This window comes from Theropithecus gelada, chromosome 3 (assembly GCF_003255815.1).
Source record: "Theropithecus gelada isolate Dixy chromosome 3, Tgel_1.0, whole genome shotgun sequence".
Taxonomy (NCBI): Eukaryota; Metazoa; Chordata; class Mammalia; order Primates; family Cercopithecidae; genus Theropithecus; species Theropithecus gelada.
The window spans coordinates 151,006,755-151,023,023 of NC_037670.1; the positions used below are offsets into that span (position 1 = coordinate 151,006,755).

At 34.2% G+C, this 16,269-nt stretch overlaps 1 protein-coding gene across 2 annotated transcripts in view; it reads right to left on the reverse strand.

Moving 5' to 3' along the window:
- Positions 1 to 9,226: 9,226 nt before the first annotated feature.
- GRM8 (glutamate metabotropic receptor 8) overlaps positions 9,227 to 16,269 on the reverse strand; it is an 818,800-nt gene continuing 811,757 nt past the window's right edge. For both annotated transcript variants that reach the window (XM_025379129.1, XM_025379130.1), the window contains one exon: positions 9,227 to 9,801. In XM_025379129.1, the coding sequence (XP_025234914.1) occupies positions 9,752 to 9,801 (50 nt within the window). In that variant the 3' untranslated portion in view covers positions 9,227 to 9,751. The remainder of the gene's footprint in view (positions 9,802 to 16,269) is intronic.

A 16,269-nucleotide genomic window follows, 5' to 3' on the forward strand; every position in this document is an offset into this window, starting at 1 on the left:
GGGGAGGGGGGAGGGATTGCATTGGGAGTTATACCTGATGTAAATGACGAGTTGATGGGTGCAGTAGACCAACATGGCACAAGTATACATATGTAACAAACCTGCACGTTATGCACATGTACCCTACAACTTAAAGTATAATAATAATAAATAAATTAAAAAAAAAAAAAAAAGCATTTTCATTTTATACGTTTTTTGAAACATTTGTGTCCTATGTACCCTCAAAGTGAACTGCTGGGGCCAGTGGTTACTAATCAGAAAAGAGAAGAAAGGCATATTTATGGATTGTCTTTTAAAACTTGTTATTTTAAACTAATTTTAGGCTTATAGATTGATGCACTATCTTAAAAGGACTAGTTTTAGGTCATTCTATGATATTGAGCATGATGAAATGATAATATATGTGTGTAGCAGAAACATGAGAATTGGGCTCCCTGTTTGTTCATTACCTAGCTTGTAAAATGACTTGCCCAAATATATTTATATAGGCTTCTAATATTTTAGCTTAATTAGCCCCATCTATTGATATATGATATACATGTTTCTTTTTGTATTTTATGCTTCAAAATATAATGCCAGTTATATCAACTTAGTAGGTGGACCAGCCATATCATATTTATAGCATTTATATTATAGTAAGCCTTTAAAATTATACAATTTTAGAACATACCTTAAATATTTGCTGCTAAATTTTCCATTGAAAAGAAGTATCTGTGCTCTATGCAATCATAAATTGATTTTATCCAGCTATGAAAAGTTAAAAAGAAAAATTTTAGCATGTGGGTATGCAAATGACCTGTACACAACCTTTAAACAAAATATGACCATTAAAGATTTCAATTCCATAGTATAGCTGAACTTTGTCATTACTAGATGTTTAAAGCAATTTTAAATATTTATTTAGCTTAATTCAGCATAAGCCATTTCATCCTGGATTTTAATACTGACCTCAGAACATATACTGATTGAAAGAAGGAATCATTATTATGTATTAATGGTGAAAATTAAGTTAAAATGTATTTTAACACACTTGTGAATTTCTAAAGCTGACAGCAATAAGGAATGTATTAAGAAGACATTATCTCTTTATTTTTCAGATGAAATATATCACTTTTATATTCTATAGGCAGAATGAGACCCACAGATATGGCAGTTGTATTTGAATATTATATAGTCAATATATTTAGAAATTAAGTCTGTTGAATCAGCTGAATTCTTCTATTATTGGTCACTAGTAAAAAATAATCTCATCAATGAGAGACAGTTGTCACTGTTAATTAAAAATCCCTACTGTGTAAATTGGCATTTAGGTACTTGCTGATAAGAGGTTTCTGCTACAATAGGCTATTACAACTTCTTCATAATAGTTAAGGCCTAACACTGAAACCCTTCTGTGTTCTGTTTCCGTGACCCACTCCATAAAGTCACTGTGGACTGTTGTCCTTGTCCAACATCCTCAGAGCCCCATTAAACATCTATTTCACATTTCAGATCCTTCCTGATAAAAAATGCATGATCTGAAATCTTGGCTATAAAATAAGATGGGTCTAACAATGTTCACATTTGAAATTTTTCTTTCATGTGACTCAAACGGGGCCTAGCTTTTGCTTCTTAAAAATCATTACCCATGTTAGTATGTGCGTGTATGTGTGTGTGTGTGCACATGCATATGTGCTGGGGAGTGAAGATAACCGGATAGGACCTAGATTGTTAAAACTTTAAAACATCTAGGAAACCTCTTTGGCTAAGTTGGTTGATGTATCCAGTAAAGGTGAGTGTCAGCTAAGTATCCAAACACCTTACCTCTCCCCTGTGACCTAGAAGGTTTAGACCTGCCAGAAAAATTTAGCAAGATTACTGTCAAGTCTGCCTTTTTTTGCCCTGCCAAGAGTTTCCATTGCAAAAGACTTCGGTAATGTAGATGGTTTCTATTAACACCAATACAAAGGTTGTGGGTCTAGTAAATATTAGGTAATAACAGTGTTCAAGACACAGTGGTGATGGTGGGGTCATGTCCAGGAGAGGAGGTGTTAGCCCAGTATTGTGGATTGTTAGGTTCTATTCTTGGCTCAATTACTGGGAAAGGATTTGACATTGAGCTTTAATAATATTTGGCCCCGATATTTCTGTTTGGAAGACATTATAATAATAATGTGCTATCTATTATGAAGTAGTTGATGCACTAGTTACCCAATAAACTACTTGTGCATGAAAAAACAATCACAGCTTGCCATTCTAGGGGTATAACAAGAGCACACTTACAATTTGGATAAATTTCTGAATAAAGTTAAATAAGGCAAATTATATAACTAGGTTAACTTTTGTGAACCTAAGTTGTAAATAAGTCCCTCAAGTAGTATTATCATTTTTTCTCATTTTTTTCATATTACTTGAAAAATTTTCAATATAATATAACAAATCATGAACTATGAAAAGAAAAAGGCCTACATTCTATATCTGGTCTTGCGATGTGCATGGGTAACTAAAAACTTCACATTATGGACAAATCAATAAAAATGAAAACTGTCAAATAAAAAGTTGACACTAACTTGGATTTACCCAAACAATATTCCCCAATCTAAATCTATTTCCCAAAGCCAAGAAGATTTGATAACTGTCCTAGAAACAGGTTGTAATTCATGAAACCTGATATCAACAACCAAATCAAAGAATTCCAGGAACTTCTTTCACAGAGTTGTACCTAATTTTCCCAGTTGAATGGGAGTATCTCTATTCTGGCTCCCATAGCATTTTGTTCTGACTCTCATTTGGCACATTTTGTCTGAAACTGCAGCTCAGTCCCAGCTGTGCACCTATGTATGCTATGACCTACAGCAAGTTAGCTAATCAATTTTTGCTTCCAGTTCATCATCTATAAATAGGAGTAATAATAGCACCTAGCCCATAAGGTGAATGCCAGACCTACTCCATAGCGCTTAGCAAGGTGTCTGATATATAAGTATCTGATAATCTTAACTGTTATAATTATTATTCTCCTTATTATAATTGTTATTATTAGATATTATCATCACTCCCAGTTAGTGAGCTCCTTGTACCCCCACATAATGATCAATATATGATTTTTCACATTGCTTTTATTGTAAGAATGAAAAAGTGAATGATTGAATGGATGAAATAATGAATGGAAAAAAAAAAGGCAAGCACTTGAAAGACAGGGAGCTTATATACCAGAAGACAACATAGTAACTAAAGCAGATCCTGATGGGAGACCTTTGTTCAAAATTTCCAGTCTGACCACTTCTCATTACCTCCACTGCTTTGCCCAGTCCTAGTCATGATCATTTCTAACCTAGATTATCCAAAAATATTCTAACGGAAGACTGTGTTCCTGATATTGGCTTCTTTAAGGCTAATCTCACCTCAGATAAGACTCAATTAAAATTAATACTTATCATGTTACTTCTCTGCTCAAAATCCTGTAATGATTTCCTATCACTAAGGGTGAAATGTGAAGGTCTTTCAATGGCTGACCAGGCCTCTACAAGATCTTATACTGCACCCCTAACTTCCTTCACCTTTGCTTTGTCTAGACAAGCTGCTGCTTCAGGGCCTGTCTCCTTGATGCTCTTAGCTTGAAATTCTCTTTCCCAAGACACTGCCTAGATTAATTCCTCATCTTTTTAGACCTGTACTCAAATGTCATCTTTCTTAGCCATCCTACCTAACATTCCAACCCTGCCCTCCACTGCACAGTTTTACTTCTTAAACTATTTTCCTATCCATCATTTTCCCTGATTTATTTTTCTTCTCAGCATTTATCACTTGCTAACATACCCTACATTTGTGTATTTATCTTGTTTACTATTCATCTCTTCTACAGAAATATAAATGCCATGATGGCCGCCAATATTTTTTTCTACTGTTATGTTCTCAGCACCTACACGATGTCTGCTACATAGCAGGTACCTGGTACTTTCTGAACAAAATAAATGATTAAACCATTTTAATTATATTGTTTATTACTTAAAAGCCAGCTGTGATAGCTTCCCCTGGGGCCTTTGATATGCCTCTATGATATCTGTGTGTGTTGGGAATGTAGGGAAGTTTGACATAGAAAGGTAATTGGGGTTGAATTATTGGAACAGAGGAAAGTAATAGTGAGTCAGAAGAAGGAACGTGGGAAAGGGATCACTGAGTACCTAGAATGTACACTGAGGATATTGGTCACCTGGGTGAGATTGGAAAGAGGTAAAAAGAAATTGGAGAACATCATGAGGGAAAAAAATCCAAAAAACAGAAAATCCAATAAGCCACATTTCGTCTACTTTATAATTTTGCCTTGTGCTGCCTCATTTCTTCTTCCAGGAGTTTAGTAAAGATCTTCAAAGGGAACATTGAGCTCCAGCGCTGCTAAGACTCTACTCAGAAAATGGGCTCCCTGTGGAAAGGGAGTCCCATGGTCCCAAACTCACCATTACCCTGCTCTGCAGAGCTTAGGATGCCAGACAGAAGTAAGGGATAGACAGAGGTTATTAAATTCTAGGATGTTTATGGAAAAGCAGAGCCCCACTAATCATACCTGTTTCCTCTCCCCATCTTTGATTAAGATGGCTTCTTTCATTCTTGCTTCACCTTCCTAGAAGTTGTCAGGGGTCAGGATTTGAAGAAGGCTTTGTTAGGAAGGGCCAGGGTTGTTAGCCAATGACAAGTAGAAGGCACTCATGGAAATAAGTAAACTATCCATAGTTTGTCATCTTCAGGGACACTCTTGAAAAGCTGATTTCCCATTTTAGGGTAATATACTACAAAAGAGGAGAGAAAGTATTCACTAAAGATGGCAGATGGGGACAAAAGGAATAAGTCATACTTTCACAAATTACTTGTAGAATTGTTAGTGGTGTTACCTGAAGGCAAGTACATTTTTATTCACAGTTATTCACTTTATCATTTTATACAATTCAGTTCTGAATTGGAGATACACTTAAGATTTGAGATAGGAAAGAATAATTCCGACAGCCCCATACCAGAGCTTCTCCATTACTGCTTTACCTTCATGTAATTTTCGGTGTGTTTGTGATCTTTATTATTCATTTGTTGCCAATGTAATGTTTACAGTTAGGGAAAGTAGAGCAATAAATTATCACTCATCACAGAAATTATCCAAAATTTAGCAATAGGCAAAAGATATGAATGGCTGTTCTTTCCGTAGAGGGCTTCATTTGAGTCTATCAACAAAGTTACTTTACTGCTTTAGGCGTAGGGGTTAATAAGTATGGTTTTTTTTCTAGTAGAAATGCAAATAATGTCTGTCCAATGGAACATACAACCTGAAATGTTATGGTTTATTATTATACTGTAGGATACTAAACCAGTTTTGTATCTAATCCTCTGATTTATTTTATATATATATATATATATATATATCTGTGTGTGTGTGTGTGTGTGTGTGTGTGTGTGTGTGTGTGTGTGTGTATAAACTAGCTTCTCAAATACTCTTTGGACTAGTTTCAAGATCTTATTTGTTCCCTTATTAGGTAATGAGTTGAATAAAATCCTTGACTTGTTCATTTTACTTTTGTTATAAGAGTTGCTTTTAACTTCTACAAAATTATGCTTTAACACTAATATTTTTATTAGATCTCAAAATTAACCTATGTTCTTTTGATTTTACCTAATGGGACATAGTTGATTGCCAAGTAACCTGATAATGCTTACTTTACAACCTGAAACATTACATTGATCATTTGTCTTTCCTGTTTTCTATAAACGCATCACCCTTTCTTCCCATCCAAGTTATTACATGGTTAATTCTTGGATTTTCATAGGCCTTGATCCATGCTTGTTACTTTATGACTTTGTAGCAAGTTATTTGTAAAAATTAATTTACCATAACCACCTAAGCAGTAGGCAACTAGAAAAAACACTTCATAGGTCAAATTTGTTTATGTCCATCCTTATCACTCTTAAAACAGATAGATAAATCAAAATAAAATATTAGACTTCACAGTGATAAGAGACTGAGTTCAACAAACAAAAATATTCTGAATGTCCTATGGAGGGTTAAATTTAAAAAAATGCCCAAAAGTAACACCACCACTAAAGATTATAATGCAAAAAAATTTTGAAAGAGAAAACTGTAATAGAATAGTCATAGAAAATTGATTTTTAAAAAAATAAAATTATGTGCTATTTTCTCCCACTACCCCTGTAATATGACACTTGTCAAGTGGCAGTCTGCAACTTTCTGAGTATTCATAGACAATAATTTCTTCTTAAGGAAATGTTTTATTTTTCTAGCTGTGGTCAAATTTTTCTACACTATTTTCATCTTCATTAAAGGAGAATAATAAAAAAATCAAAAAGAAACATTTCTAAAGATCATCATATACAATAAAAGTATTCTATAATTCGGTATTCTCACTCATTCTTGCATGCAATCTCATTGTTACTTCTGGCCATTTCATTCTAGAAAGTGGATGAAAATAAAACAACCAATTTTTTAAGGAATTTATTAGCAGAAACTCAAAAATGAAATGAGAAAAACTGGTAAGGTTGCATAATAGGATTTAAGAATGTGATTTCTTCCAATTGCTGACTGAATAAAACATCAGTATTGACTAATATAGTTTAGAAAATTGTTAATATTCTTTCTACACTGTCAAGAAATATTGGTAAATAATATATTGTGTTAAAAGAGGAAGAAAACATAAATGACAAAAACTCCTGTTCCTAGTGAGATTTCATGTAATATGGTATTTAATTTTCTAAGAAAGTAAAATCTTGTTCATCTGACATGCCATATTTTCTGTAAAATTTTATGATAAACACTAAAAATCGAGTTACTAGGTTCCTGTTCATGTTCAAAGAGTCATCCCTCACGTTTAAATTTATGAGTAGTTTTGTTTAAAAATAAGATTAGTTTGTGGCATATCAACTATCATTGATTTAGACATTTTTAAATATTAACTATTATAAGCTAGAAATATTTTAAAAACTGAGGTCAGATTTGGTCCAAGGTCACACTAATATATCTCTCATTGTCTACTAGTGACATTTGCTGAATATTACCTCAGGCTACATTTTTAGCATTCCCTCTGGCATGTTGAGATTAGATGTGACATTTCTTGGCCAGAATAAAACACAAGGTCAATTCCAAAGAATATAATAGTGCATTTTTTCCGTGCAACTTTGCATTTGCTTATCTATAGTACACAGACAGTTCATTTTAAAGCATGGGACTTATGATCCACTACTGGCACATACTAAATCCCTCCTGCAGGATACCTCACCGCCATTGTCCTACACCTATATGACTACCTCTCAAGCCCTCAGCAAAATCCCTGAGAAAATAAACACAGTGGAAGGAAGAATTCCCCAGCTCCTACTGTAAGAGGCTGAGGGAGTTTATCCTTCCACTGCGTGACAAAGGTGGTAGTTTCATCAGCAGAATGTTTCTCACTGAGATAATGTTACAAGCGATGACTGGTATATGTAAATCCACAAGAGCTATTATTCAACTTTATTGTGAATTAAATAAGATTTTGTATAACCCCAAACAAGTGTCAATTATTTGTTAAAGTACTTAGGGAAAACAACCCGTTGGTAGGTTGGTAGTAGGAAGAAGAATTTTGAAATGTCATGAATTATGCTTGGTATTTTATTTTTCTTCCTAGAACTTTAACATTTTTTTAAGTAACAATAATAGTGAAAACCCACATTTGGTCTGAGAGCCAGCTTAGCTCTCATAATCACCCTGTCACATCCACCGAACCTGATTAGAGTCAATTAGTAAATGAAATTAGTAAATAAAAATATACTTGAGTTTTGCTCTCTGAATGAAATGCAAGGCTTATATAATTCAAGCAATTTTCTCAACCAAAAATATAGATGTTTAGTTAAAATGAAGTAAAAAACATCTTATAAACTACAAACCATCTCCAAAGTGGGGGGAAAAAAAACCTATCAACTTAAAAATTAAAATACAATTATAATTACTTCTTGTATGGCAATTGGTACTGAGCGACATGACACAACATACTTAATATGCAGTAATGGGTTTATTTGCTTAGTCTAAGTCTTATCTAGAAAGGCACACCTAGAGGTGGGTTTAGGATCCTGATTACAGGATTGCATTATCAGTAATTCAGATGATCTGAAAACTTGAAAATAATGCCCTTACTCCTTGATTTAAATATTATCTACAACAACCATTATTATTAGGAGAAACTCAACAAAAAGCGAAAAGATACACATTTGCTTCTATATGCAGCAATATATCTTTGTAGCTATCTAGGAAATGTCACTGCATGTTGAAGGAACCTGCACTATACTACTTCAAACTTCTCTATTAAATAAAGTAACTGTCAGTAACTGGGTTGAAGCTACGGAGCACAGACAGCTCTTTATATCTATAAGGAGTGCAATGAGCCATCCAAGCTAACTCAGCAGAGAGAACATTCACTAACAAAATGATTGTGGAGACCCATTGACTTGATGGATGTCTGGGATTGTATGGCATAGAGGAGCCCATGACAAAAATGGTAACAGATTCGAAAGCCATTATCAGCCTCCCTTTATCCACTCTGGCATGGTTTATTAGCATGAGACAGGCTCCCTATTTCCTCTCTCTTTAATGATACTGTTCTATGAACCAATGAATGTTTTCATTTGGAAAATAAGAAAGCATTGACATGTTATCTGAACTGTGGCTTCTTTAGTGGTGCCAAGGGAATAAATATGCCAATTCTCTGCTTTGAAGAATGTACTAGGTAGGGCCCATTACTTCACTGATTTCAGTGATTTCTATACCCAGGTGAGAAAAGGTTAATACTACATACCACAGGATATTTCATTATGCAAAAGTTTTGATTTAGGAATGTAATAGGGAATTTCAGTGACATGTTTTGATGTACTTTCAAATGGTAATTTTCATATTCCATTCTCCAAAGTTTAATTCATCATTTGTTAATTAACTCAAAGCAATTTACCTCAAACTATTTCTTGATTCTTCATAAAAGAAGCAGTTACTATGAAAAGCTACCACAGAAATCTTGAAATATTCACAAAGTCTTACACAAATAATGCTTTTAATATAGGAATAAAAGACAATCTTCCTCATATGCACACAAATGTACAAAAACACATTCCTCAAAGAAATATTTCCTCAGAACATCAGCGCTTTCATAGAGGGAGCTAAAAAACAGCAGAAGTGCCAACTAGAAAGAAGAGTTTTCCCTAGCTTTAAAACTGGAACGAAACAACTCTCAACATTTGCAAAACATTCCTTTATTATTAGAAATAAATTATTTGTATAAAAAATTGCATGCATCAATCATTGCATTTATTTGTAGCACAACCCAGGGCTTCAATCCGGTCAGCCATTACAAGAAACAGACTCATTGTCTTATACAAGTTGAACAATGTGGGACAGGAACGGGAGTTCTCACAATCACAGAAAAATACTTACAAGAATAACATCAGACATGATTTATTTCAACAGCATTTTTTTTTCACAAGCTAACATTAGTTTTCCTTTTGTGATTTTGTTTTTTAACTGCTCATGAGTAAGCAATACTTTAGCTTGACACTCATTGGTTTTATTGTATTAAACGGGTTCCTTCACTCCCCGTTTATTGATACTTTTGGCTCATGGCTAATTTTTGTTCCTTACAAGACTATTGATTTGATTGATTGTAGTCTATGGAGATCTCCAGGAGTGAATTTTTGCAGTCTCATGTTCATTGTTTAAGATCATATGCCACATCTCTTCAGATTGTGTCATTTCCCTGTTTCAGATTGAATGATTGCTGTAGCTGATATATGTTGTCTTGGTAGAGGAAGCTGTTAAGATAAATGAGGACAACTTAAAATAGTATATAATAGTACATCATTTTGTTAATATGATTTTAAAATTCAAGTCCTGTAATGACTTTTTTACAATATCCAGCTTTTACAGCATGTTATTCATTATTTTTAAACCATTCTCAGTCATGCACAGCGTGGCGACGTTTCAGCTCGACAGCAGACCACATTATATAAAGGTGGTCCCGTAAGATTATAACGGAGCTGAAAAATTCCTATCACCCAGTGAACACATAACACAACACTTAACACAACGCATAATTCACATGTTTGTGGTTTGTTGTGTAAACAAATTTCCTATCCTGACAGTCATGAAAAAGCATGGCACATACAATTATATACAGTTCATAATACTTGATAATGATAACGAACGACTATGTTACTGGTTTAAGTATTTACTACACTATACTTTTTATCTTTATTTTAAAGTGCACTTCTTCTACTTATACATTAAAAAGATAACTGTAAAACAGCCTTAGGCAGGTCCTTCAGGGGTATTCTCGAATAAGGCGTTGCTATTCCAAGAGATGACAGCTCAATGCTTGTTATTGCCCCTGAAGACCTTCCAGTGGAATCAGATGTGGAGGTGGAAGTGATATCGATAATCCTGACCCTGTAGAGGCCTAGGCTAGCGTGTGTGTGTGTGTGTGTGTGTGTGTGTGTGTCTTAATTTTTAACACAAAACGTTTAAAAAGTAAAATGAATACATAAAAATAGAAAAAATTTTATCCTTGAGTAAGGGTATAAAGAAAATACTTTTTATAGCTGGACAATGTGTTTGTGTTTTAAGTTTTTATAACAAACAAGTCAACATGTAAAAAGAATAAAAAGTTTCTAAACTAAAAAGTTATAGAAAGCTAAAATAGTATATTATTGAAAAAGGAAATGTTTAAAATAAATTTAGTGTAGTCTAAGTATAGAGTTTTTATAATATCTACAGTGGCCGGGTGCGGAGGCTCACGCCTGTAATCCCAGCACTTTGGGAGGCCTAGGCGGGTGGATCATGAGGTCAGGAGTTCGAGACAAGCTTGACCAGCATGGTGAAATCCCGTCTCTACTAAAAATACAAAAATTAGCCGGGTGTGGTGGCACATGCCTGAATCCCAGCTACTCAGGAGGCTGAGGCAGGAGAATTGCTTGAACCGAGAGGCAAAGGTTGCAATTTACAGTACTGCCATGTCCTAGGCCTTCACATTCAATCACCACTCATTCACTTAATGACCCAGGGCAACTTCCAGTCCTACAAGTTCCATTCATAGTGAGTGCCCTATTTACACGTATACCATTTTTATCTTGTATACTCTATTTTTACTATGTCTTTACTATGTTTAGATAGGTTTAGATATACAAATATCCACTGCATTACAATTGTGTACACAATTCAGGACAGTAACATGCTGTACAGGTTTGTAGCCTAGGTAGACTAGGCTATACCATATCGCCTGGGTGTGTCGTAGGCTATACCATTTGGTTTGTGTAAGTACACTGAATGATGTTTGCACGAAGACAAAACTGCCTAACAACACATTTCCTAGAACATGTCATTAAGCAATGCGTGAACTGTAGTAAAAATTAAATAACAGCAGAAATAAAAATGCTGCAGCAATTTTAATATGTCAAAGTCAGTAGCCTCATTTATAGTATATAGATATTTACTAGAAAACTAAAAATATAAAAGTGCTAATCTTTATTGTTTTGGTAAAATTTTGCATTTGCGTATATGTAAAATGAAAGAACAGACCAATTATCTGTCCTACAAAATACAAAAAATATTTTTTACTACCTATGTCAAAGACCTCAATTCTTAGAGGCTGATGTAATGACCAAAAAAGTTAAGTAATTATAATTAGCTGTCCTATGAGAATGAATACATCTTCCACTTAAAAATACACAATAATCTTAGACTCTAGAGGTAAACATGGTAAAATATCAAATATATAAGAATGGTAAATATGTGAATTGCCATTGCGTATTTATGGTTTCTTTTGGTTTCATCAAATGGAGACAAATGAAGATATTTAAGAAAACAAAGACTCGAAAAAAGAGATTTTAATTGTTCTACTACCAACATACTGTAAAGTAAAGCTCATTATTGTAAGACCATTACAGAGATATTATGCCAAATTTATACTCATGCCTAAGCTTCTGGAGAATATAAATCTAAATTCAAATAATTCCTTTGTATTTTTGAAAGATGTGATGAAATGAATCTCTGTCCTAAAATTCAAATGTGATGTCCTATTTTTTTGTGCAATTCTGGAATGAATAACGGTAAGACAAAAGATATTTTAAAAAGCAAAGAATGTATGTGTTTCAATATATGAATCCAATTCAGGATGAAACAGATTTTTAGAAAATAATGCATTTATTGAACATTGAATAAGACTAGAAATTGTAAAGTCCCTCCTCTGAAATAACTGACAATCAGACTCATTCCATTGTAGTGACACTATTGATGGACTAGACAAGTTCTTACCAGAGACCAAGTTCATACAAAGTTCACAACCACTAAAATTAACTCATATAGCCCTAAGAAGTGCTACTATAGATGTGTTCTTTTTTATTTCATTGACTATTATGAGCTTCAGGCTAAAAATAGTTGACATATTTGCTTATCTTATCCACATTGCTTACCCTTCTAAGTTATTACTGTGGCACAGTGCAAAGGAAGTAGACTTTAGACCTGATTTTAAACTACATTCTAGTCCCTGCAAAATGAGTGAAAAAAAAAAGTCATTGGGCCAGGTTACCGGGCCTCAGTTTTATCACTGGTTCAAAACCTACAATACTGGGTTACGGTAAGGATGAAAGCAAAATAGACTAGGATGGAACAGCTGTAATCTGGAAGAACCAATATAGAGCCAGCCTCCCTCCCTTCCTTCCTTCCTTCCTTCCTTCCTTCCTTTTCTTCCTTCTTCCCTTTTCTTTCCATGAACCATACATGAGACCTAATGGAGTTGTACTTTCTACTTAACCTTTCCAAAGGTAAAACTTTTGTTACATTTGGTTTGGTGTGAAGTGAAACACAATGATTTTCTATGATCACTCACTTTTACTTTTCATTTTTAATTTATATAATGCTCTCATATGCCTCTGAATCTCCTCTAAGAAAATAAAATCTGTTCTTTGGTTCTGTTTTTGAAGGACTTTCATATAGTCTTCACAGACAAGGTGGAGAAAAATTGTCATAAGAGTGATAAAAATGACTGTTAAAAGGGTCATCCAACTTCCTGCACTGTTCAATATTTTCAACAATAACTAAAATGTAGGAAATGGTTAAAAAATTTGTATATAGCTAGAAAAAGAATTATGGTTGAAATAGAGTAACAAGAGCTGATAGATATTGAACAATATAGTTTTCAGAAGATGTCCATTCGACAGATGGCAGTTTGGATCAGACCAGTTTTAAGGATCTTTCCAACTTTGGGGCTCTGTAGCTAATTAAAAATTAATATATTATTTTATGAACTCTTAAACATTGTTTCTAGAAAGAAAGTGGTAGGATTCTATTGAGAATTGAGAATACAATTCACAAAAGGAGAGTAATGCTAATTTTTCTACTGGTTAGAAAAGGAAGTGTAAGGCTCTGGAAACAGATGATTTAGTCAACATGAAAGCAATGATAAGGGACAAATTTTGTGGGTGACAGATATCTCGCAAGAATCTTTATCCCAGAAGTACTATAGAGCAAAATGAATCAGAGATGTACAGATGAGTTCATAGGGAGATTTTTTTCACAGTGGTGATGAATATGCTCATATGAAAATCAGTTTTTGAGCACAGCAACAGTAAATTAATTTCCTTGTGTGCACCACACTATGTTCATAAGCTAGAGAAAACAAACCTACCTCTAGCAGCAGCTGTTTTCATGAATTATTCATGAACATAGCTTAAAGAATACTATGTACAGCATTTGTTAATTGGGTACAGTTGGCAAAATTCATATATATCAACTTTGTTTCTAACTCACATCACACTCTGTTGTGAAATAACACTTGACCTTTTTTAAAAATGTAAACTATAGTCTGCAAATTCAGCAACTAACACGGCACTCATTGGTTTCCCATCCAGCTTCGTATTACTTATTTTTATTCTGTGTAACTTTAGAAACTTTAAAATCTTGAACACAAATTCACCCTTTCATTGTAGAATGGCCATGTAAGTGAACAAAGGTTAAAAATGGTGACCTGGAGTAGGATTGTGGAAGGATGTGTAAAGATGTCATACATCTTTCTCTCCTGAATGAGTACATTGTAATCACTTTACTTGGGCCCAACTTATGCAAACCAAATTATACTCCTGTAAAAGATCAATGCACTAAAATCTCCAAAGTACAATTAAACCTTTTTTCTTTTTTCAGGCAGTAATTGATATTATCTTGATTCACTTTTTGACTTTACCTGACCTTCTAAAAGTGCGCATCTGACTCCTCCAGAATATTATAGGCTTACCCACCAAATAGGCCTTGTTTTTGTAGTCTTTCATTCTTATTTTAGAGAAAATAGAGAAATACATGCATGCTATATAATTTCCATTTCAACTCAACATTAACAGGAAATAACCAAAGGAAAACAGTGTATATATGAGATTTACTTCAACAATATGAGATTAGTTCCTATCAATACTGAGAATTTTGTTTTTCAGGGCATCTATTTATTCTTTAAAGTGTTGAAAAAGTTTATTAAATTTTGTCTCCACCACTTTCCAAAGGTGAGTCTGGATGACTGGTATTTATATTACTCTAAGTTTGGTTCTTTTATCTGGCAATCATATTTTATAAAGTTTTCTGGATTGCTACTAAAAAAAAAAACAAAACAAAACAAAACCAGAGATCGAGAAAAACAAGTATAACAATAGACTCTAGTGAGTCATACTGAGACGTGCCAGTGTTCAAATTATATCAGTGGCCAACAGCAGTTTATTGGCATCCTATAATAGGTTTCAACTTCCTACACTGATGTTCTCAAGGTAGGAATAAAGATACAATTCTGTCCTCAAATCGCAAGCATTCTACTTTGATGCCTTAATGGCAATTATGAAATAGGTTTATCATTAGTAAACTGCTTACCTATACTCAGAAATGATTGTAATGATTTGTTACTAAAGCCCATCCTTACCTTGCTTCTCATATTTCTTACTTCACAAGGTTTCATGTTTGCAGAAAGGTGAATATGTGGGGGGTGTTTGTGAAATTCTTGTAAAGTTCATTTCTCTACATGTGACTAAATTTGGTACTGGTGACCTGAAGGTAATCTTTTTAGAACCAATCTGGCTAATGATTCCAGGTAAGCTGACAGTAACTGAAACCAATATGTCTAATTAAGCAATGCTAATTAACTATCACGGGATAGTTCTGTGTATGGTAAATTAGAGTAGACAATGTTCATCCAGAAATCTTGATGGAAAAGGAGGTTTGTAGATGGAATGTAGACCATAAGTTGCTACAATAATTAAATCAAATAAAATTAATTTTTAGTTTTTTCTTGTATTTAGTGTCAAAAGTATAGAGAATAGGGGATACAGACTGCTGGATGAATATGAGAGGAAGAGAATATTTTTGCATAGGATTTTGTCCTTAATTACTGAATGCCTGGGCAGGTGTGGTAACTCACACCTGTAATCCTAGCACTTTTGGAGACTTAGGTGGGAGGATCACTTGAGCCTAGGAGTTAGAGACCAGCCTAGGCAACATAGTGAGACCCTGCCTCTACAAAACAAACAAACAAACAAACAAAATTAGCTGGGCATGGCGGCACATGACTGCAGTCCTAGCTATTTGGAAGGCTGAGGTGGGAGGATCACTTGAGCCCAGGAGGTAGAGGCTGCAGTTAGCCTAGATCATACCACAGCACTCCAGCCTGGGCAACAGAGCAAGCTCCTGTTTCAAACAGAAAAAAACAAATATTGAATACCTATGCTATATTCCAAAAGACTGGAAGCCACTCTAACACAAGTACCTTTGCTTTTCTTTCTTTTTTGATTCATCTGTAGAACCTAGTAAGGTAAAGTTGTAATGTTTACCATATTCAGCTTTCTGGTATTTTACCATACAAATCTTCAATCTATATTTGCCACTCTTTCATAGATACCAAAATGGGCTTCAATAGATCAGTTAAATTCTACTGGTTGAGCACAGATTTCTGTGCATTGTTATCATGTGCTCCTTCCTGGGTGGACTGTAGAGAAGAAAATAGGTAAAGAAAAGAAAAAAATGGAAAGGTGGCTGTAGAAAATATTCTATTTCCAGGATCATGAGCCTTTTAAGAAGAACTTTAATTATCTTAATAAATCCAAGAAGTGAAGTCAAGGGAAGCCCTCAGGAAGCCCAAGGAAAGGGGACCACGTGGGAGAAACAAGTATTGACTGTGACTTAACTAAATGTATTGGCTAATTAGAGTTCTCATTTCCCTAAAGGCACAAATAACATAATTTATTTGTGTAAGATCT